The 21,746-nt window shown below is 33.4% G+C and overlaps 1 protein-coding gene across 1 annotated transcript in view; it reads right to left on the bottom strand.

Moving 5' to 3' along the window:
• LOC129218399 (E3 ubiquitin-protein ligase HUWE1-like) overlaps positions 1 to 21,746 on the bottom strand; it is a 736,974-nt gene that overhangs the window by 12,814 nt on the left and 702,414 nt on the right. The window contains exons 83-85 of the mRNA XM_054852650.1: positions 18,862 to 19,132; positions 14,947 to 15,052; positions 4,261 to 4,560 (exon numbers count right to left, since the gene is read on the bottom strand). Of these exons, the coding sequence (XP_054708625.1) occupies positions 4,261 to 4,560; positions 14,947 to 15,052; positions 18,862 to 19,132 (677 nt within the window). The remainder of the gene's footprint in view (positions 1 to 4,260; positions 4,561 to 14,946; positions 15,053 to 18,861; positions 19,133 to 21,746) is intronic.

Raw genomic sequence — 21,746 nt, 5'->3', positions numbered from 1 at the left:
ATCGATTAGCACCCCATCTCATTAGCTCTTTCATTGATGATAGCCGATAACCATTTCACGTCTATCTGTGTACAGGGTACAGGACCCTGCAGGGACACTACTTGGTGGGACGGGACGGCAATAAAAGCAGTTTGCGGAACGAAAACAGCTGTTTTTCATTCAAAGATGCAAAGAGAGAGGTATTTTTTCGAAAGAAAAGCCGAAGGCTGAAGGGTCGGGGTTGCTTCCTGGAATTCTTTTCAGTAATTTTTGCTTTAGGGTAACAGAGGATTATACCACACCTACCACTTCCTTTTTTTTGCCTTTTTGAATAAAAGGGATTCGCGCGTTGAAACTTGTAGGCACTGGCAATCTATTTATTTTTTCTCCAGTTTCGAGGCAACAGGACTGAAGAATGATGGAGCCATTTGTAACACGTTTAAGCTGTAATTAAAATCCTTTTAAAGTCATAATGAAATTGAAACTCATTTTGATGATTCAAACAAAGGATTTTTAAGGGTAAGTTTGGTTCGTAAGAAAATTTACTTATTTCAAAAACTTTTACTTTAATTATCCATTACCGATTTTAATTTGTAAAAATGTTTTTGAGACATTTGTTATTTATACTATCATTTCCAGGGCCCGGATTTACATTTTAGTTATGCTTATCACGCTTAATATTTAGTTATGCTTACCTATTGCTTATCACGAAAAGTTGTGTGAGTTGTCGTTCCTAAAAAAATGAAAATACTTGAAAAAAAAAATCAATTTCATTTTCAAATGCTTGAAATTTTACAAAACTGTGGCTACAAGCCTTGAATTTTAAAATTTCTAACAAATTGGAGTTGATAAGGAGGAGTGCCAAAATATGCTAAATTCAGTGTGTGCTTCAATGGAATGCCGGATATCACATAAGGTCCAGATCCAAAACGTCCATGGACATAACGTCCAGTTCCGAAACATCCGAGGGACAGAACGTCCGACGGACATAACGTCCCACGGACACAATGTCCGACGGACAATAGGTCCAAAGACAGAACTTTCACATTTTGGACCCAGCTAGGACATAACCTCCAGTTTTAGCAGTTTATTTCTTGAACTTCTCAATTAATTACATGATTTACCACTGAGCAATAGGTTTCATGGAAATTATACTCTTACTCTTAGCATTGTTCATTATTCCATCAAACTCTATTCCCTTGTGTGTGTGTGTGTGTGCGCACGAGGGGGGGGGGGGTGCTTTAACATTGGATTAAAGTATATTCATAAAAAGAAGTATGCTTCAATTTTATTTCTTACTAAGCGTATAAATTATGAAAGTCCAATTATGAATGTATCGAAAGTCCATGAGAGCAAGTAACAATGCATTATACTTTCTCCTCCCTCGCTCTATCTCTCTGTCGACTGCCTCATTGATGTGTCGACCCCTAAAAAAATGTTACTGTGTACTAGCTCAACTTGCAAGAGTACATAATTCAAAAAAAGTTTTGTTTGCCTATTTTCCCCCGAATATTTTCAATTCCAATCTTCCTTTATATGGCTTCAAACTGCAGAATTTTACTAGATTTTTTTTTTTCAAAATTCCCTCTGGGGGAACCCCCGGGACCCCTAAATTGGGATCCCTGCATCATTCTCTCAATGCTATTCCCCTTCTTAAGAGAAATCCAAAAAGGCAGGCAAATACACATTGAAAAAACATACACACAAAAAAAAAGAAAGAAAAAGAAAAGGAAGAAAGAAAAGAGCATAACTTTTTGTGTCTCAGGGGAAAAGACAAATATAGAGCAAAAAAAAAAAAATCATTAATAATTTGCTTTTTTTTAAAAAATAGCAGTCTTTGTATTTGCGTATGTTCCATTGTAGCACCTAAACTATTTATCCGACTTTCATGAATAAGTGTCAATTGATTCGTTATGACTCAAGTAACATACGCTATCAATCGACTTCAACAATAGGAGGAGTTGATTTTACCTTGCAAAACTCGAATTTAAATGATTTTTTTAGAGTGGGTTTTAAATAAATTTATTAATAACCCGACTAAAGGAACAAAGGGTAAGAAACAAGTTTGGTGTTGATTACTATTATAGTCTTATTAAGTTAAATCAATCTTTTATTGTTTAAATTTTCTATCAGCTTCATAGCAATAAATTAAGTTTACCTTTTAAGTTTTAAGTTAATGATATTCTTGTATATCAAACTAAAATGCTTACTGTAAATTACTCACGCTATTATTTTTTGTCCATCTTAGATTAAAACGGAAAATATTTAAATAAAATAAAAGAATAAAAAACTGAAAACCGACTATGGCAAAAAATAAATAAAAAATAAATAAATAAAAAAATAAATAAATAAAACAAATTTGAATTTTGACATCTTGAATTCAAATTATGTTTTTCGCAATCACGAGTGTGTGTATGTGCGTGTGTGTCTGTGTGTGGGGGTATATGTTTGTGTGTACAGGTTATGTGTATGTGTGTGTAGGCATGTGTGTTTGTGTCTGTGTGCTGGCATAAGTGTGTGGGTAGTTGCGTGTATGAATGTGTGTGTGTGGGAGGGGGTATGTGTATGTAGGCATATGTGTTTGTGTGTGTGCAGGCATGAATGTGTGGGTAGTTGTGTGTATGTTTTTGTGTGTGTATGTGTGGGTGTCTGTATGTATGCGTGTGTATGTGTGGGTGTCTGTATGTATGCGTGTGTGTATGTGTTTGTGTATGTGTGTGTGTAGATGTGTATGTATGCGCGTGTGTGTAGGACATGGATGCAACCTGGAGACGGCTTTCGCTATAGGAGCAGCATCGTGAGGAGCCCGTCGACGGTGATGGTGCGGAGGGTGGCGGGGGGAAAAATCAAAGGAACGTCAAAAACAGTCAAGTGAGAACAATAAGCAATCGTGATTGCTCAAAAAAAAAAAAAAAAAAAAAAACTTAAAAGATAAGAAACAAGGTAGGTGCTGTTTAATACCATCATCCTATTGAGTAAAACCAGTAATTTAATAGTTTAGATATTCCTGTTTATTTAGTTCTATTGAAATCCTCTGCCACTTTCGCATTAATAACATAATTCAATTCAAATGCCTTTGTCGTGCATTCTCAACTACAGTTCTACTATAACGCACGACTACGGTATTTGAATTTAATTATGTTATTAATGCGAAAGTGGCAGAGGATTTCAATAGAACTAAATAAACAGGAGTATCTAACCTATCAAATTACTGGTTTTACTCAATAGGACGATGATATTAAACAGCACCTACCTTGTTTCTTATCTTTTAGGTTTTTTTTTTTTTTTTGCCATATTCGGGTTTTAGTTTTTTCATCTTTTATTTTTTAGAGCTACAATTTCCGAGGGAGTGCTCCAAACCTCTTCTCCCCTACCATTATCAAAGACAAGTAGAATGCATCTTTAAGAATGCAAATTAGAAAAATTTCTTGTGGCGGGCCCTTGAATTACTCCTCCACGTCATATCACAAAAAGAACGTATTGAACTCCGTTTTTAGCACTACAATTGCGTAAAGAAATCCGCCTGACAACCCCAAACCACCCTCTTCTGAACATTATTGGACATATTGTTTGCGTTTTGAACGTTTCAGTTTCAAAAAACGGGCGTGGGGAGGGAGTCGCACCGGAGCGCATAATATTACGAAAGTCAGTTAGAATTACAAATAAAGAAAATTTTCCTTTGATATGGGCCCTCAAATCTCCCCTCACTCTAACATCATCAAAAAGATCGTCTAAAACTGCATTCTTAGAGCTAGAAGTTCGAAAAATAGACAGGTGAGTGACACCGAACCTCTTCAATCCTAACATTACCAAAGATCGTCTAAAATGCGTTTTCAAGACTAAAATTTTCGAAAAATTTCCGGGGGAGAAACCCCCGGACCCCCTTTACTTCGGAGTTAATACTATTCTTAAGGTTTGGTTCATATCGACTTCCTTTTAAATCAGAAGATCTATACAGCCGCCACAGAACAAACAGTACTTACAGAAATTCCACTTTGAGGCGACGATTATGCATACATTTGTTGAGAAAAAGGCTGTAACCTTCTCAATAATTTTTACTCTTATGATGAACTTGTGTCGCCTAGTAAAAATTCCTTAAAAAATGCTCTGTTTTGATGTTAAATTAAAATAGTATTTTTCTCAAAAAAAAAAACCTTCCTTCCACGGATTGCACATTAGTAGATGATGATGGTCCACATGTAATGCACACTTAGCAGTGCGGAATATTTAATAAGGACAACAAAATAATAATGTCAGAAATATAATATTAACACACTTTACCTGCAGTGAAGTAGGTTGGTACTTGTGATATTCTGTATTAGCTTTTAGATCATCTATATCTATATTTGGCAGTCCTGATATTAAAAGTTCTAATTCTTGCTCATTAAATATTGATATGAGTCTTTTTGGAATGATTTCATAGAAACCTTCTAAAAATGCTTTTAGCTGTTTTCTAATTGCGCCAGTCATTTTTTCTTGACAAACTAGTTTAACATAATCATGCTTGTTCTCTTCACAAACAGGCAAATTCCTTCCATCAGGCTTTAAGTCTCTTATTTCTGTAACACCAAATTCTTGAACCTAAAGTACAATTCATATACATTACATACTTACAACAATGAAATGAAAAAAGAGCGTAAACAGTAAAAATCTGTTATGTTTATAGGAATAATAATAACTAACAGCTAGTTAAGTTAAAAAGATTCCATGTGTGTGTGTGAGTTTGCTTAAGCCTACACCATGGGTGCAAGTTTGGAGATGTGTTCAAGACAGAAAATATTTTCACCCCCCCCCCCGCTCCTCATGCGTGCTTTAAAAAGAATTTGTGTAAAAATGTTGCAGTTTTTACCAATACCAGTTTTGGAATCTGCATGTTGATTTGAATTTTAAGCTTTTAAATTGTAATATTTAAACGTTTTGTTATCGTAATTCCAGAAACCTAAAAACCGCCAATATCGGGGGGGGGGGGGGGGGGGGGGTCCGGGGCTCTCCCCCAGAAATCTTTTTATATTGAAGTCCAAAAAACGCAATGGTAGGCCATTCCGGTAAAGTTAAAGGAAAGGAGGGGTTCAGGGACTCTTACATCAATTGTTTCAAATTGATAGTCCCAAAATCACAATATTGGGCGACCTTCAAAAATATTAGAGAAAGGGGAGGAGGGCGCTCTGGGCTCTCCCCGAAATATAAGCTTTCAAAATGAAATTGTAGTCTATCTTTCATAACGTTTATACACTTTTTGAATGCATTATCGAAGGGATGGAGTTCAGGAACCCTCCTTCAGCAATATTTCAAAATTGAAGTTCCAAAAACGCAATTTTCGACGATGTTGGATAATGTTAGGGGTAAAAGCATTCGCAGCTCCCCGCCATTAGTTTTTTGCCGATCACAACCATTTTTATTGCACCAATAAAATCGCTTGGGACATAAGATTTTCACTTTTCCATCATAAATCAGTTCTGATCGGAAAGTCTACCCAAGGTAGCGCCAACAAACCAGAAAAGAAAGAAAGGTGTGGGCGACTAATATGATAATGAACTGGCACCCCCCCCCCCCCAACAATTTTCATTTAAAAAAGAATTCTTTTATAAAATAGCAGGTTGTGAAATTAGCAATAAAAACCGCTTTAGTGAATTAGATATATTTTTTAAACCAGATACACTTTCCAATATTCATTAATTAAAAAAAAGAAATAGGGGAACTGAATTCTTACCCCAGGCAGGGCCCCCGTGTCACATCCCCCTTACGGCACCAAATATAACCTAAAGTAGCGTTTTAAATATTTCAGCATCAAAAAATTTTTGGAAGAGAACTCCCAAAACTCTTCTTCTGAGTTCACCACTGTCCTAAATTTGAATTTTTAAGGCCTTCCGTTTCTAAATTTTTTTCTAGTAATAGTACTCCCCTTACCTATAAACATGACTTATGACCGCCTAAAAGTTTTAATACTTTAATTTCGGAAACTTTTTGAAAGAAGCTTCCTACACCCTTCCCCCCTTAAGTCATCCAAAGGTAGCCCAAAACAAAGCTCTTAAAATTTCAGAAACAGAAATATTTCGGGCTGGGCGGCGGAATACTCCTCTCCCTCCCGCCCATTGTGTTTACGAAAGGCAGCGTAAGTTTGTGCTTAAGATTAACTTTTCTATTGAAAGAGCAACTCCCCTCCCCCTGTCGCCAAAGACAACCCAAAGTTTTAAGACTACAATTTCAAAACGAGAAAAACCCCTGAATTCCCTAACTCTTAACTCACTCAAAAATAGTCAAAATAGCATTTCAGTACTTCAGCATGGAGAAACTTCCGGGGGAAAAAGTAGCCCCCCTCCTAGCTTGTCCGAGATATTAAAGTTTTAAGACCTCAGTATCTTGGGTTAATTTGCGGACTTACTATCTTTGCAACAGCGTTTTTTCGCAAACTCGTGCTGCCGTTATTTTTCTCATTTCCTTTCTCTCTCTGGACGAAGGATGGAACAGTTTGAAGTAGAGTTGGCTGATGCAAGTTTTCTTTTAATTTTCTCAACCCAGCTGGTATCGATGCTTTGATCTGGTACAAAGATTGAACGTCGAGACTAAATTTTAAATTTAGTAGACAAACTCCGTAAAAAGTGTTTTTCCTCCAAGTCACCACCTCCCCTGATCAATTTTGCTAAAAATGATAAAGTCTCTTTCACGGGGATAAAAACGAAAACAGGTAAAGTGATAAAGATGGGTATTTGTAAATAATGTATATATTGCAATATTAATACATTTATGAAAACAATCACATGCCTGGTTGAAATTACTTGTTAGTTATTTCATGCTTAGAAAACTTCCTCTATTTTGTACAAATTTAATCTTTCTCGATATCAATTATGTAATGCATACGTATATTTTGCTTGATTGAACATAAAATTTATAAAATAAAAAAGCTGTCGGAAATTGATTTGCAAATTATATTATGATTTAAGTGTTAAATGAATTATGACTTATGAAAAAAAATCTTTTCTATGATTAAAAATCCCAAAAAGAAATTCCAATCTTTTAAGTATGGTGGTCAAAATGACCGCTACTAGCCCTCTTAGGTAAACGGAAAAAAACATCTTTCTAGTGTCTATGCTCTCTTTTTTTTGGGCTTGAATTTTTATATATGTAAAATTTGCAATCATGCATTATTATGTAATCACAGCCACTCCTAATAACTAAGCAGAGAAAACAAATTAATACCCTAACAGCTAGAACAAACAACTTTCAGCAAAATGATGCTGAAATATTAAGTAGTTTTGAGGAAACTTTAGTAGAGAAGTCTGTTTTCAAATTTTAATCTATTGTCTTTAGGCCCACAATAAAATTTCTCCTTTTTCCAAGTTCTTATTTGGGGGGAGGGGGGTGGGGAGTTTTGTGCTTTTACAACTGTAGCAGGGCAGTTCTCAAAAGGTGGGAACAAAAAAAGTTAACTTTGAGCAATTTCAAAAATTTTCAAATTTGACATCAATTTTGCTTTTATTCTATAGTATGCATACCTAGAACATAATATATGAACATGAAAAGACAGCAGGTATTTGTAAAAATTGTTAATTAGCAAATTAAATCAGCAGTCTGTAGGTAACAGATTTTGGACATTGTTCTCCTGTAGGTAACAAATTTTGGACATCATCATAATGTAAGTTTCAGCATTTTTGACAATTGTTACTCTGATTTTAAACTTTTCCAATGAAAATTTTATTTACTACTTTTTGAATTTTACAATTTAATAATTAAGAGGATATTAATGAAGTACTTGAATGGCTATACATACTGCTCTTTACATATAATAAAGTTTTGGAATGATTTTGAAGAAGTTGATAAAAGGTTAAAAAAAAGCTTCAAATTAAAAATAATACAAATGTAAAAAGTGACATCAGTTTTAATAATGAATATTTTTTCTAATGTCATAAGAATTAAAACGATGTCTAAAAAAAATTATTGAAAAAAGAAATTCGTATTTCTATTTGGAGATCAAAAAATTATGTTTCCAAAAGAAAGAGGAGAGAAAAAAAAAATTCTAAAATAACAAAAGCGGGGGGAAAAAATTGCTAGCGCAGGCGATAAAGGCGCCAAAACTAATGCAGCTGACGATAAACTACATTTGTCAAACTGGAATTCCACTCTGGTAACCTTTAGTTTATCGTATACTGTGTTGTCGCCAACGGAGGTTTGCTTGGCGATTTTAGCGCAAAATGGCTTTTGTTGCGATCATAACCAGCCATGTTTCTACTGTAATTTATGTATTGTTCAATGTGTAACGTATTAATTATGAAAAATACCAATGGATTAAAGAAGATAACATTATAATAACCTTTTTTTATTGAGGTTAGAAGACAGTGGATCAAAAAAAATTTTGAATAAACGAACAGAATTATCGGAGTCAAGATCGTTACGCCATTTGGACATCTCACATGTATGTTTAAGAAAAATTATTTTTCTTCTAAGATACTGCATAAAAGCTTATGAAAACACTTTAAAACAATTAAAAATTGATTCTGAGGATCGATAAATACCTTTAAGACGAAAACATCGTATACTTAATTCTCAAATAATAGCATTGTAAGGATCGTAACTTTTGGACATGCATCAAGTTTCAAACTTACTTTTTTCTAAAATTGTTTACAAAGTAAATAATCTCTCTTTACTTTTGTTATTTGTGTAAAATATTAACAAACAATTATTCAGTGTTCGATTCATACCTTTAAATTTTTTTTGAAACGGATGGAAATAATTTAAAAAAAATTTTTTTTTAATGGTACATTTGCTCAGTTAACGTTTTGGTATGTCCAAAATTGTGCTTTTTAGCAAAGAAAATATTTTTTGAGGGTATTTGAAGAGCATTTTTCCATAATTTATGTCAATTTCTTGTCTCTATACCGCATTATTATTTAACTCAAAAATTTTTGTGTCAATTAAAATGAAAGTTATTTGGTGTTGAAGCTTCAAAGTTGAGGTCTGTGTTTGCTCCCACCTTTTGAAAACTGCCCAGCACTACTTTTATGCATAACCATAGAAAACTATTCAATATGATCTTAGAACAAAGAATATCCATTAAAGTTGTGCTGGAAAGTTGTAGCCAAATTTGCCAATTATCGAGACAATTTTCTTTACCAATATCAGATTTTAGTTTAACAAGAAAAGTCTTTTTTGACATTTCCTCCAATAATTTAAATGCTCATATAAAGTTTTGATGCCATGCTTTTGAAAATTTGAGGTAATGAAAGGAATATTTTATCTTCATTTATGCAAGTACTGGTTAATTACCCGATTTCAATGACTTGTAATAACATGTCTTGAATTTTAAACAAAATATTTCACACACTCTGGAGCAAATTAATTGAAACAAAGCAATTTTTTCATTCATTTTAAAATCAATCTTAGTATTCTTCATAAATCATACAAAAATTTGTAAAAATATGGATGCAATGAATAAATCTTTTACCTATCATTAATTTCCATCAATTAGAGGGGCTCTGAGAGCACGTGTGCAGGAATGAAAGCTGTAATTATGGTTACATCAGTTGAGGTTTCACTGTCTTTAGTGATGGATACGACACCGTGAAAGCATAGAGGTACTGTTCTGACCACGGATTGTATAGGAAGGCAAGCATCCAGTTTACAGACGGAAATAGGCACATCTATTTGTTTTTTGGGGATGTCAGCACTTGCATATGTATGTTAGCAAGGGTCTGTCCAGGATTTTTCCCAGGGTCCGTTTTTTGTGAAAAATCAATTATTTTTGTGAAAAATCAATTAATTTTGTAAAAAATCAAATTTTGCAAAAAAAAAAAAAACGAAATTTTTGAATTCTGAGATGGTGCAAACTGCGTCATTGACAATTAAAGTTGAGTGTTTTCTCTCTTTTCTGTTGAGAATATCATTCTTGCATGTTTTTCGAGTATTGGGGTATGGGAGGGCGGCATCGCTCTCTGGGAGATGGGCACCCCTCAAGTATCAATATTTATTTACTATTCTACATTATGTTACATTTTCCTAGAAATGGAAAATGTATAGTATTTAAAATAATTGTAACAAAGAAATTCAGGCAGAGGTTTAACATTTAACTTTTTGAACCAAGACATTGTTAAAGAGCACAGAATTTAGTTTAAAACTTATAAACTCTGTGATTTTTACAAAAATAAAAAAATATTTTATTTGTTTACCTCTTAACAAAGTGTACTAAACATCGAAAATTCGAAAAATCAGATTCCTATAGCAGATGCAAAGAGATTGCAATCCTCAAGTGAAAACATCAAAAGTATAAAAACAGCTCGTAAAATAAATATTTTTGACAAAATTATTTTAGAATTGCATTTTAGAGTCCTGTGATAAACATATCATTAATGTCTGGACACAGTTGAATCAAAAAAAAATATATATAAATAAATAAATAAATAAAATAAAAAATGAACCTTTGATTCAGCATTTAAATTTTCGACTTATAAAAGAAAATAGAATTCCGCTTTAAAAACTTAAAATAAGCGTTGTTTATAAAAATAAAGAGACTTCATTTATTTGCATCCTAATCAAGCGAAGTTAGCTTGAAAAAAGAATAAAATATGATTCTCATATGGAGTGTAAAAAGATTGTGCTTTTCAAAATGTAGACATATAATGATAAAAACGAGAAATAAAAGAGTTTATTTAAAATTAATTATCCTTTTTAGCATCAAAAAATCAAACCCAAATAACTTTCTCCCCAAAATAACAATTAAACATTCAGGGTTCGCGTTTACGCGCTATAGCGGGTTTTTTACGCAAATTCGCGGGAAAGGGACGCAACTTCCGCGAAAAATCGGGTCCCAGGGACCCAGAAAACCCAAAAAATAAGAACCAGAAAAAAAAATGGGAAAAAATGCTAAAGATCTATTTAGTAAATGCTTTTAAGCTTCAAAATGACCAGGAGAATCAACATAAAGGGACTAAAATGACCCTATCTGTTTATCAGCTATTCAAACACACCCCAATTGTGGACCAGTCAATGGAATTTTAGTGATAAGACTGGAGCTTACAGTGACCTCCTGGGCAGAGCTCAGGGAGCAAGTTCACAAATAGCCCATTGTACTGTATTCTAAGAATAAGCTTTCCCTCAACTTTTGTCTTGAGGAAATTCCTAAAAACAGAAATGAAGACTAAAAATGAGAGAGGTTTTCAATGCAATCTTCAGGATTAATTCAAGACAATTGTACAGTAAAAATATTGCAATTTGGTATTCATGTAACCAGAATTACTTTTGAAAATCATCATTTTGCATCCCCAATAAAAAGAGGGGAGAAAAAAAAATGGCGAATATTTTCCAGATTGTGCTAAACACAAAGAGTTCGGAACTTTACATTTTTCTTGTTAAATTGCTTATGAATACTTGAATTTTATACAAAAGCACTTTAACCTTGTTCTTTTTCTAATAATTCATCTCTTTCTGATGGATTATTTTTATTTGGACTTGCAAAAGTCGGGTATTAATCGATTGCGCCATTTTCAAAATGGCGCGATTTTAAAAATAGAACAAAAATCAAAACAGATATTTTGAACAAGTCAAAATAAAGTCAAATATACTGATTTAAGATTGCAAATGAGCAATTTTCACACTCATATGAGAAAATGTTTCGTTTTTGCGATCGCGATTTTTGCGTTGGGTTTATTCGCTTGCGATTTATTATTATTATTATGTAATTGCCAATGATAATTGGGAAGGGGGGGGGGGGGTCTGTTTGCTTTTTTCACTAAGAAAAATTTCCAGGAAAACAAAAGTTAAGGGAGTGCTTTTTGCTTGATCAATCAGAGGCACTTGTTTTATATTTTATGGTAAAACCCATTTTTAAAGTACATTTTGAGTTAATCTCATTGTAACTGACCAAATAGTTTCTCACATAACTGAGTCTTGCAAGTGTATTATTTGAAAATAATTTTACAATGATAAAATCACAAAAGAATTAGGGCAAAAATAACCAATTTATTTTATTTCATGCCTTCCCTCCCCCCCCCCCCCCAAGTATAAATATTTTTATATTATTCATTTACGCACTAAGATTTTCTGTTTAAAATTTAAGGGACTCAATTTTTCCACCAAAGGACCCAAATCTATTTCATTAATGGGTCCCTGGGACCCATGTTACGGATAGTTGAGCGCGAACACTGAACATTGCCCCGCCAGACGCTAAGTGGCGTTAAGCTTAAAAATGGTAACCCTATCTGAAGCGATCATTTTCCTCCCATCCCTACTATCCTTTGCTGTTCTAAGTTCATTTTGCTGTATATTATTGTTTATTAAATCATGAGCGGGGGGGAGAAAAGTGCTTACACGACTGGGCTGACTGAAGGTTGATGCTTTTTCACAGAAGTTTACAATGCCGCTGCATAAAACAAACAAGCAAAATTATAAACCAAACTAACTTTCAGCTGTTAATTTCTTTCAAAGAAACCAACAACAAGTATTATATTTATTTGGTCTTAGTTGTTATTTATCGCTTGCAGGAGCATCACAAGAGTGCCGATTTTTTTTCTTTCGAAAAATTAGCAGATTTTGTATAAGTTGATCCCTCTAATTTAACTTTAAAAAAGGTTCCAAACATTATCTCGTTATTTTGATTTGAGATTTGCTCTTCCAAAAAACAATTTGTGAAAGATCCGTTTTTGTTTATCAGAATTTTGTGAAGGGTTCGTTTTGGTTGGTCGGGATTTTGTGAAAGGTCCATTTTGGTTGATCGGATTTTTGTGAAGGGTCCGTTAACGGACCCAAATTTCCTCTGGCCAGACCCCTGGTTAGCCTCTAAATTTCAGATAGACTCATCTTAACTGGACATTTGCCAACTCCATAAACCCATGGTCAAACAGTAAACATTGCTACTGTTTCCAAACATACACCAAAGACTTATGGAGAGATTCCAAACAGAGTTGGCTCTAGTATTGCAACTGTGAGCTGTATTATAAAACAAAAAAAAAACAGGATTCATAACTCCAAAGCAGAGAGGGAAATGTAGCCAAAAATTAGAAACACCAAGAGATGTCTTTTTTCTACTTACACAAAGTAAAAAAGATCCTCAAAAGACTAGACAGCATTTAACGCATATTTTAAACAGCATGGAATATACATTAGCTCATTTACTGTTTCGAGACGCCTTATTGCAGTCAGTCGGCTAGTCTATTGGACTGTGAAGATACAATTTCTGACCCAACAGGTGAGGAAAAAGTGCTACTTGTGGGCATTAAAACAAGAAATGGACTATTGAAAATTGGTGGAAAGTGCTATTTGTGGACGAAAGTCATTCATTGTCCAAGGCCAACAGACTCAACACGTACGGAGATTTCCAGACGAAAAAGTTGGGGATTGCCACATGAACCAATTTGTAATTACCCTCAAAAGAAGAAGTTTCGGGGTTGTTTTGGTTACAATGGGGTTGGTTCTTTGTAGTCTGTTGATGGTATGGTGCATTTTGAGCAATCTATTACTATTCTGGGGGAAAAGATTTTACCAAGGTTGAAAAAACAATTCCCAGATGGAATAGGGATTTTCCAGAAGGATTTAGCTGCTTGTCGTACATCCAAAATGGTCAAGAAATCCCAGAGAAGCAAATTGTGACAATGGAATGACCTGAGAACTCTACCAACATCAACTAAATCGAGAATCTTTGGGCTATATGCAGGAATCACCAATTGGGAAAGATTTTGATAATTGGGAATCTGGCAATCTTTCTTCATTGGTGTCAATTTTTGGCTCCAGCGTCTGAGCAAGAAGTATTTTTCTTTGCAAATCTAAACAAATAGATCGGAAACATCTATTCACATAGGGTTGTTATAAATCAGCAGGGTTACCAAAATAAAATTATTTACGCCAAAAATGAGAGACAACCGCAGCATATTCCCAATTATCGAAATATCCCCACCTATTGCATAAGGACTGTTCAACTACGAAGAAGCTAATCACTGCCCTATTTCATATCTGGTACAAGGACACAAATATTATAAGTGACTGTAAAAAATGGTGAATTCCATGCCGAATCATGTCCAAATGTTAACAAAGAGTCCAGGAAATGGTAATACTAAAAACTTTTACTTTCACATAAATTTAAATAAAATACCATTTCTTCTTAGCTTTCCCAATTTTTCAAGTTTGTTTCAATTAATTTGCACAAGGGTGTATCTTAAAGCAGCAGGCATCTTGCATTTTGATTGAGATTTTCTAAATTCATACCAAAAGGCAACTCCAAAAAGTGATCAAAAATTGAAATTTTGAAAAAATTCTCCAAAGCATAATTTTTATTCAAAAAATCCAAAAGAGCTCATCTCATAGTTATCTATTCTTAAAAAAATAATGGACAAAATCTGAGACATGACAGCAGGGCCGACTATTTAATTTGGATGATTTGATGTGGAATGATCCTCATTTGAGCTACTTTGTTCATTTCAAAAAGTTGAAGGTGACCTCATTGCGAGAATAACACATGTACATTAAAAATGTTTCATTGGATCCATAATATTCTTTTGAGGAAAAAGCAAGTAAAATTTTATATAATAGTAAGAAAATATTTAAAAAAAACCAATTTATTCAAGAAGTATTTTATTTGGTTTTTCTCGCAGTATAAAAAAAAGTAAAAATTGCCACTTTGACCAAAATTTGAAGAGGGATTTTTAAAAATTGCAGTGGTATATATATTTTTATTATTTTCCTTTAAATTCGCAGTTTAGTTTATTGCTTTAATACTTTAGAAGAATAATTATTTGAACAGAATATATGGATATTATGTAGCACATTTTTTGAATGAGCAAAATGCTGACAACAGAATAAGTTTTACAGGGTTTGGTTTAACAGTTTCTTTAGCATTGAAAAAAATGTATCAAGAGATTGAGATTTCTGTAAGATATCAAGTTTACAGTTTTCAAGAGTTGACTAATTTAATAATTGTAATTTGTATTTATAGTACACTCTTATAGTACTAGAACATTGCATTAGTCACATGCTTAACAAACTTACTTCAACGCTGAATGTCAATTCATATCCTAGCTCTTTAACAGCATGCTCAAGTAAGAAAACTAAACCTTGGTAAAATGAATAGTCTTCACTTTCCATATCTGTATACCTAAAGAAAGGAAACATTTTGAATCAACTGATGTAGAAACTTTTATGGAGGTCCAAAGAATTCAAATATAAATGCCAATCAGAACTTTCAAAACTGCAAAGAACTTTGCAGAATTTAAGTTGCTGACTTCTTTAAATTTTAAACTATGCATTAATACTAATAAGTTCAAAACAAAAAGTCATTACTTACGTACAAAAGAAAGAAATAGGGAAAAATATATAACCGACAAAATTCACAGCATACTATTTAAACCTGGTAAATGAAACTGGAAAGACAAGGACAGGAGTCGAAGCTCTTATCACTTTTCTCTTCCTACCTTCTCCAAAAGAAAATAAAACTGGCCACCGATTTCACCCCTTCCCAGTTTGACCTTGAACCACGTGTGAAGGCATCATCCGAAAATTAGTTTCTTTTGCAGAAAAAAAGGAAAAATATTAGGAGGAATTCTGATGAATCTTTTTCTTTCAGATACAGGCACCACAAGTTAGAACAGCTGACTTCAGCAGAGGAGGAAAATCATTTACTGCAACCCTTCTGCAAGGGGAAAAATAATCTGTCAACAGACCCCGAAGTGGTTTTTTGAGGGGAAAAAGTAGGAAATAAGGAATCAAAAATTTAAAAAGTAGGAAAAGTAGGAAAAAAATCGCTTAAAAAAGTAGGAAAAAATAGGAAGAGATAGGACTACACACACGTCAAGACGACTTACAATCATTAGTATGGAAAATAAACTAGTGGAAACAAAGATAGTAATTACAAAAATATGAAAATAAAATCTAAACAAAGAAACACCTTTCATCAAAACAGTAATAAAATTTTTAAGTGTGAAAGAATAAAATGCAATATAGCGATCGCAAAAAAAAAAAAAAAAATAAAAATAAAAAATAAATAAATAATAATAATAATAAAACTTCTATTTTGGTTCAATAAAACCATTTTTGTTTCAGATTTGTTTTGTCAAAAACGAAAACATTCCTTCAAGAGCATCCATTTATCATTTAAAAATACTATCACTTTCAGTTCCTGTTATCATAAACTATGATACAAAAGCAAAGCAAATATTAAATTAGTTTTAGTCAAAAATAATCAGCAGTTGACATGCATTCTTGCATAATCAGAGGCAGATGTTTGAATTTGAAAAAAAAAAAAAAAAGGGAAAACGACTGAAAATACAGAACAAAAATAAATGTGTTCTTAAATATGGGCATAAAATTTATAACAAAATAATTAAACTAAATTAATAACGAAACAAGTCAACTAAAGGGTTTGTACTATGTTATGTATTTTTAGCATTCAACATACATTTTTGTTTCAGGCACGTCATTTATGGGGGTCAATTTCTCCCCTGCCTGGCTTTGGAAAATTAATGCTTAGCTATACAAGTTTGTGCGGTTTTTTTTGTTTGCAGATAAAATTTGCATTCAGTATACATCCTTCGCTAGCCACCTCCGGGGGGGGGGGGGGGGGGTTCGGGGGAGGGAATCAAAGTGATGAGTCAGTTCTAATTTTAATCAAGCAATAAAAACGAATATTGTTTTAATGGTTTGATGATTTTTACCTCCTACTTGTTCCAAAATTTTTTGGCACGAAAATAAAAGGAAACATCCATGCATGGTAAACATAACATTTTTATCAAAGACAAAGATCAGTTACTAATGTTTCTATGTACATAAAAGGGAAGGCAAATAGTTTATCTCAATCCTCACCATACAACAAAAATATTCATTCGGAAATTGTTCACAAAATTGAGAGTGAGGGGGGGGGGAAGCACTTGGCATCAAATGCCTGCATGTATCTCTTTCTCCCCCTCCCTCTGATCAGGCGCAATAAGTACAATAACTTACAGTAGATACGCCGCATCGGTATAATTGCCGCACACCGAAAAGAGTTAAGAGTCTGACAAAAAAAATTTTAAATGCTCAGAAATGTCGCATTGCCAGAAACACAGCACATAAAAATGATGAGAAACTCCTCGATATTGATGATATATCAGAGTAGAAAATACCCATTAAAAAGAAAAAAAAATACATATTAATTTGTAGCTCTATCTCCCAACTTTTAAAAATGAGAAGAAATAAAAACAAAATATTGCATTTAAATTGATTTCGGATTTTCTCCAAAAATCAGAGGAACATTTTGCCCATCTAGGTTTTTTTTTTCTTTTTTTTTTTTTTGCAAATACACTTTTTGCAAGGAAAGAAAATGAAATTTTTAAATTTTATAATCATGTTTATGATTTAGAATGTACAATACTCATATTTATGTAGGAAAAAAGTTTCCGCGATTATTTTTGAAGTGGTCCGTTTTTGCGAATTTCTGTTAGATGTCGCTTTTATGTTGTACTAACATCAATAAAATATGTACAGTATACAAGTTTTTCAGTTTTTGTTTCCTTATGTCCTTTTAAGGTTTTACATTGCCTTTCTGTTTACATAGAGCTCCATTTCACTTGTAATCATACAAAAAATTGGCGAATAGGAAATTCGGTTTTTCCCGCATTTTTTGAACAGTCGGCCGTTTACTTTAATTAAAGCTTCTAATTGATGAGTAAATAATATATAATTGCATCAGAATGTGCCAGTATCTATTTTTTTTTTAGTTTCGTTAATACAGTAGGACTGAAGTCAGGGCGATAAAAAGAAAAGTCGATCATAAACGCAGCAACGGCAAAAAAAAGTCACTTACGAAAATTTAACTTTTAAACACACAAACGCCACGGCGTTCCTTCCAGAAATTACTATAGTCTAGTCATTCAATGAAAAGTTAAGGATCCGCTTGTTCCTTTTACTTTTCAAAATCAAAACATGCAGAAAATTATCGGCGCGGCATTGTAAAAATAAGAATCAATGCACAATTAGACGTGCTATACTAAAGAAAGAAAAAGTAGGAAAAAAAAAGGAAAAAGTAGGAAAATAAAGAGAGAGCTCTAAAAAGTAGGAAAAAGTAGGGAAAATAGGAACTCTTCGGGGTCTGTGTCAAGTAATCCTCCTTCCTCTTGTCTAGCCTTTATTCCATCCCAGCTGCTCTTTGATAATTACCATAGAGTTCACAAAACATGACCGTAGCTTACGCTTTATACCAAACAAAACGTCTTCGATTTGGACTCTTGGCTTTTCATTAAACATCGCCAAATTTTTTACAAAAGTGGGTTTTAATAATAAAATATAGAAGTTCCGGTATTTTCGAAGATGAAGATACCAGAATTCAAGATGAAAATACTAGAAATCCGGTAAGTACCGGAACACAATCACCCCGGTATAAAACTTCTCGTGCAGAAATATGAATGAAGTTAAAAACGCAAGCATAAGAAATGCTATGAAAAACAATTTTAAACAAATTTTTCCAGGAACAGGTCTTAATTATCTTGTTAGTTTGTTACCTAACATTAAAATAAAAGAAATTTCTACTTTTATTATGGAAAAGTAAGTGAAGAATAATTACAGAAGCACTATTACATTATCATTGTGATTAAAAAATAGTTTGAACAATCAAAACTAGGGAATGGGTTAAAAAGAGGAGAAATTATGATTGGTATACATTTAACAAATGCTTTATTTTCCAATGTCAGCATTTTAAACTTGAACAACCTAATACTGGTACATGGGAAACATGCCTTTTAAAAATTATAGTTAAATATCATATGCAAGACTATCAAGTTGTCTTTGATAACAGAAGGTAATGGGCCATCTTTATCATAAGTAGAGAACTTTTGTCATTTAGCGATACATATAACAACAATGCCATCTGAAGAACACAAATAGTAAATTTCATAATTAACAGAATAGAGAGAAAATATTGAAAAACCTACTTACTTGACACACTTTCCAAGAATATGTTTGTAAAATGATCTAGTGAAATAAGATTCCAGAAGTTTGTTATCGTACACAGCTTTGGCAATAACACGCCCAACAAATTTAAAGTAACTCAAATGGTTTGAATTACAGTGTGAAGAAGAATTAATCATATAGGTAACACGATCACCAGGAGAAGTTGTGAACAAAGCATACATAGGATTGAAAATTTCTCGAGAAATGATAGTATACCACTCACGAAGCAAACCACCAGCATCCTGACCTTCTTCTCCTAAAATATAGAAAAAACTATGTAGAAACTAGAATTTAAAACACAATCAGAATCATACTCAAAAAAAAAAAAAAAAAAAAAAAACCTTTACATTAGAAAGCACAATACTTTCCTGAACAACCCTCAACACTTATATAGAGCAAGATCCCACAAGGTTTGACCTACCTTCATCGAGTTTCCGGAAATTATTACCATAAATGAAGAGTAAAAGTTGTGAATAAAGCACTAAAGTAAGAATCTCCACCATTTTTGAGTGAACTAATCAGGGATTTGAATTACTTTGCTTCAGAATATATTATCACCTAAAATCCAGGAAAATTTTCCCCTCTGCACTTTTTAAAGAGTTTATGTGCTCACTATGCAAAATCTAATGAGCTCAAACTCAGAAAAAGTACTAGAAGGTATTAACAACCTAAAGTACTCCTAAGAACCCAAAATTTCATGCTTCTAGTGCTATAAAATTTTCTGAAAGTTAATCTCCAAAAAAAAAAAAAAAGCTAAGTTTTGGTGTAACTCAATTATCTGGACTTCTATTCGCGACAACCCTATGATAAAACTACTTTTGCTTAGATAACTCTATGCCACAGTGTCTGTAAGATCTTTATCGACATCTTAATGTTTAACTTATGTGAAAATTCAATAAATGTAAATTGCTCATTTTTCAGCACCTTTTAGCCCTTGACAACCCTTGTCAGGGACTGAAAAACGGTATACAACCATACTTTAGCGCTTTATTTATAACTTTTACTCATTATTTTTGATATTTTTGAAACTTGACGAGGGTAAATTATTCATCACTAGCCACATTCACAACACACTTTTCGACCCAGTAAATCCCCGCTCTAGCTCCGCAAAAAACCGATTGAAAAATTCCCCGTTTCCATGTAAAAAGAGGTTTTCGTAGAAAGCGGTTTTTACCCAGCATCCTTAACGGCTAGTAGACTAACTTGTTTCGCTTAATGCATTCTGGGTAAAAACTTAGCTTTCACCTGCTTTCACTCCAGAAGCATGCAGGAGTAGAAAGATTCCACAAAAACCCCGCTTATAATCAGAATGCGGTGAAAAGCAGGTTTTTTTTTGGGTCAAAAGTGTCCATGGAAATGGCCCTATTGGGTACTTTTCAACCCCTGGAAACTGTGATCAGGGACCAGAAAAATGCAGGCAACCTTCTTTTATAACAACAAGTTTTGGAAACTGTATGAAGGTAAATTACTGATTTTTAGTCCCTATGACAACCCTTATTAGGAACTGGGAAAAAGTAGACAACCTAACTTTAGCATCTCATTTACAACTTTTACTCTTCATTTATTATAACAATTATTGGAAACTCAATGAGTGTAAATTACTCATTTTTGGGAACCTTTTAGCTCCCGACAACCTTGATTAGTTTACTTGAAAGATGTAGAGATTCCTACTTTCATGTTTTATTACAATTTTTACTCTTCCATCAATCATAACAATTTTTGGAAACTTGATGAGAGTAGGGAGGCCTAATAGGATCTCAGACTATTGTCCCTTCAAATAATCTTCACAAAAAAAAAAAAAAAAAAAAAACTGGTGTGACAAGACTACAATTTTAGAAAAATAAACGGATAAGAAGGACTGAATCACTTCCCTCTTCAGCTGCCTAATAACCTCAGTATCTTATAACAGTTTTTACTACTTCAGCTACCTAAACTTTTCAGAAGAGAACTTCTATCTCCCTTCCTCTAAGTTTATATAAGATGATCTAAACTTGCATTTTTAAGGCACTAGTTTCAGAAATTTTTCTAGGAAGAGCCTTGGGAAAGGTAAGCACTAAACAGCCTTACAGTTTAAAGCCTGCAGTTTCAAAAATCTTTCGAGGGTCACCCCTCTCCCCCAACCCTACGTCATCTACTAACTTCACAAAAGATAGCTTTAAATTGGGCTTTGTAGGCTTTAGCTTCAAAAAACGTTTTATGGATATTATCCCGAACCCTAATTTTTACCTTTCCATTAAGCTCACAAAAGGTAGCTTGAAATTTACCCGGAAAGATTTGATTTCCATAAAACTTACAAGGGAGAGCACTCAATTCTACTTCCTTTTATCTCAACCAAAAATAGCTTAAAATACAAGCAAGTATCGACAGCCTGGTTACAACATTCAAATTCCAGTCGTGCCCGTATTTTGGGCTCATCTATCTGGAAAATTGATAAATGAGCTGGATGTAGATGTCCTTTCAATTAAGCCAAGACTTGCTTGTAGTTCAGCTTAAGCCTCGGCTTAGAGCAGCAACCTACAGCTCATAAGCCTAAATTAGTTTATAATACCCTAACTGAAAATTTTTCAGTGGAAGACTTCCAAGTGTTTTCAACTAAGTTCACTAGATTCTAGTACAATACTGCAGCGGCAGGTAAAGGGCAGTAACTGCAAATTTTGTGCATTTTGAACACCTGTTTTGGGTTTGCTTTATTGTACAAGATTGCTTATTTGGTTTCCCTTGGAATAAAAGGCATGAAAAAAGGGGTTAATTCTAATATTTTTGTATTGCTATTATTGAATCTAACACACTTTTCTTCAAATATCTTGAGAATTCATTTCTGCAGATACTGCCGTTTACGTGCAAAAGGCAGAATAGATCTCTGGCCTCAG

The sequence above is a fragment of the Uloborus diversus genome, chromosome 3 (assembly GCF_026930045.1).
Source record: "Uloborus diversus isolate 005 chromosome 3, Udiv.v.3.1, whole genome shotgun sequence".
Classification (NCBI taxonomy): domain Eukaryota; kingdom Metazoa; phylum Arthropoda; class Arachnida; order Araneae; family Uloboridae; genus Uloborus; species Uloborus diversus.
Note: the sequence above shows the minus strand (reverse complement) of the source record. Positions and strands in the feature narration are given on the sequence as shown.